Here is a 2,626-nt window from a genome sequence, read left to right as displayed (position 1 = left end):
CAAATGAAGCAAGCATAACATGAGTCTGTACACCTTTTGCTAGACAAAAATCATTTCTTATACTCCTTTTAGTTAATCTATTGTTTGGATAACTATCAAATACTTGTTTGCTTTCAGTGTGAAGCAATTAGAAGAGTAGTTGATGTTATTCAGATTCCAACATTCTTATGTATAAATATGATCAATTTATGTTAATTAATTGTTCAATTAATACCGTATCAAACTTGTCCAAACCCAACACATACAAATTTGCTCATATTTCGCCAAAATAGGTTCTTCAAAAGTTGAGAAAAAAAGTCGTAAAAAACATGGGACCTGAACCAACTATGTAAGGTGTTGGTGCAGACAAGGTCTATCCCAACTCTTTTAAAGTTGGTGTATAAATGATTTATTCCGATCTTTTTTTGGTAGTCTATTTCCTCCTATCCCAATCTTTTTTAAAGGTTGGCCTTAACTAGGTCTTTGTCGACCCTTCAATAAATGTTAGCTTATGTTGAATTATGTCGGCACTTTTTTCAAAGCTTCGTGGTACCTATGCTAACGGTGCTAACAACGACGTTTTTGGAAGTGTCTAGAGAATTGTCGGGATAGCCTATGTCAACTTTTTTTGCGTCATCCTAAGTAAAAAAAAAAGTGTCTCCGTAGGCCTATTTTATTGTTGTGTTTTAAAAGTAAAAACTGAAAAATAAAAAACAATATAACTTATGTAAAAACTTTAAAAACCTCTTTGAGATTTTGAGAAGAGTTGCTCTTTGGAGAGCACAATACGATGAAAGTTGTAAGTTGTGTTCTTGGGGGGGAGTTATTGTCTATCGTTGGCCTCTATGGTAGAATCAATCAGTGGCCTGAGAGGCGGTGGTTTACCCTGTGGCGGATGTCAGCGGTTCGTGTCGAAACTAAATTTTTTTAAATAAATTTGTTATTCATAGTTCTTATTGTTTATAGTGAAAAAAACAAGTGAATAAATGAAGTAATTGCATTTAAACATTTTAAAAAATAAAATAACATATAAAAAGGAAAAAAAATATTAATAATAATTAATAAAAGAATAAAAAAATGGACTTAATTCATTTTTTGTTCATTGTATTCTTATAGTATTTTTTATATTCTTTATTTTTTTCTCATCTCTCAATATTTATATTGACAACAGTGTATCCAACCCCAAAAAGGCAACTATATAACTCATATTTTGGAGAAAAATAAAATTAAAGCTTCGAATTCTTGCTGTTCCATATGTGAATTGAATAAGATTCAAACAATAGATTGGCTATAATCATCATCCGCATCGCTTAGATGATAAACTTTATAATTGCTGCCATTGCCATTAATGCCTCCTTGTGCTTCATTTCCTCCACAAGTAATGGAAATCTCAATCCCGAATGAGTTACTAAAACATGAGAACAACTTGGTACTCCCTCCCTTTCCTTTTTTCCCTCTGATCGATTTCCGGGATACGGTTGCCGCCGGTGGGATTTTCGTTTCCCACCTCTCTATCTTCATTTCTAGCTCTTCTTCTTCTCTCTCTTTCCTTGTCCATTCCTTTATTCTTAAATTTTCTTTCGTCTGAACTTGGTTGTTTACCGGTGGTTTGTACAAGCCATGTGCAATGGCGGCGGCTACCACGGAAGCTGATGGCCCCACATCGGTGCTACATACAGAGCCACCGTTCACCATGCTACCACCATTCACCATGCTGCCATTGCATTTATCGTCCAACTCACTGGCATCGAAACCACCATTGATAGTCGAACCCTTTACAGGCCTTTCCATTGAGTTATCTTCCATTTTTAACTCGGTTCTGTCGCTTTGTGAACGGGTCATTTTCGCATTAACGTTTACATTTAGCTTGTCGTTTTGCGATTCATCGTCCTCGTGGTGATCATTTTCAGTTGGTTTTGGTATAGGTTCTTCTAACAAAGGCAAGCTACGCATGGTACTATCAACGAGGGAAACTTCCATGTTGAGAATCCCTTGAGGGCGGCCCGAGGGACGGCGGACTTGAAGCGTGACGGTTCTAGCCGTGGAGTTGTTGTTGATCTTAGAGTCGGTAACGGAGCGTAAATGGAAAATATCGTTGATGTTAACGTTAACGCATCCGACCAAGGCATCTTTAACCCAAGCAGCCGCGTAAATCTCAACAAAAATCTTAGCGTCCTCCTCGGAGCTAAGAAACTTGTCATCGACACGGAACGAGAACTTGTCATTCCAAGCAGGATGGGTTCCGCCGGTTTGGTCAATACCGGTTGCGAGTTTCCGGTCGGGTTGGACCCAAACAATGGCGTAGGTCTTCATGGTTTTGTAGACCTCGAGAAGATCTTCGGCGGAAAGGAGTGTGACCTCTAGGATCCTGGAATGAGCCATCATAGTTGGCTGTCGAGAGTCACCCACGATAATCTCTATACGGAAGATGCATGAAAAATAGTGGGATTGGAGGCTGGGGGGAATAAATATGGAGACGAGTTTTGGGGCGTAATGGTAGGGAAATTTGTTAGCTGCCATCGAATTTAGGCCATCACTTTTTTTAAACAAGGGCTGTTTATTTTGTTCAGTAGAATGCCAATTTTTGGATTCTGTAATTTTGATTAGGCAGTCTAAAAACAGGATTGAAGTGAGTTTTTTTAAGTAC

The 2,626-nt window shown here is 38.2% G+C and overlaps 1 protein-coding gene across 1 annotated transcript; it reads right to left on the bottom strand.

The window, feature by feature from the left end:
• Positions 1-1,140: 1,140 nt before the first annotated feature.
• On the bottom strand, positions 1,141-2,392 carry LOC105804601 (uncharacterized). The gene has a single exon (XM_012637275.2). The coding sequence runs from the start codon at positions 2,362-2,364 to the stop codon at positions 1,252-1,254; it is 1,113 nt and encodes a 370-aa protein (XP_012492729.1). The 5' UTR covers positions 2,365-2,392; the 3' UTR covers positions 1,141-1,251.
• Between the last annotated feature and the right edge of the window lie 234 nt (positions 2,393-2,626).

This window comes from Gossypium raimondii, chromosome 11 (genome assembly GCF_025698545.1).
Source record: "Gossypium raimondii isolate GPD5lz chromosome 11, ASM2569854v1, whole genome shotgun sequence".
Classification (NCBI taxonomy): domain Eukaryota; kingdom Viridiplantae; phylum Streptophyta; class Magnoliopsida; order Malvales; family Malvaceae; genus Gossypium; species Gossypium raimondii.
The sequence above is the reverse complement of the archived record's forward strand: the minus strand, read 5'-3'. Positions and strand labels throughout refer to the sequence as shown.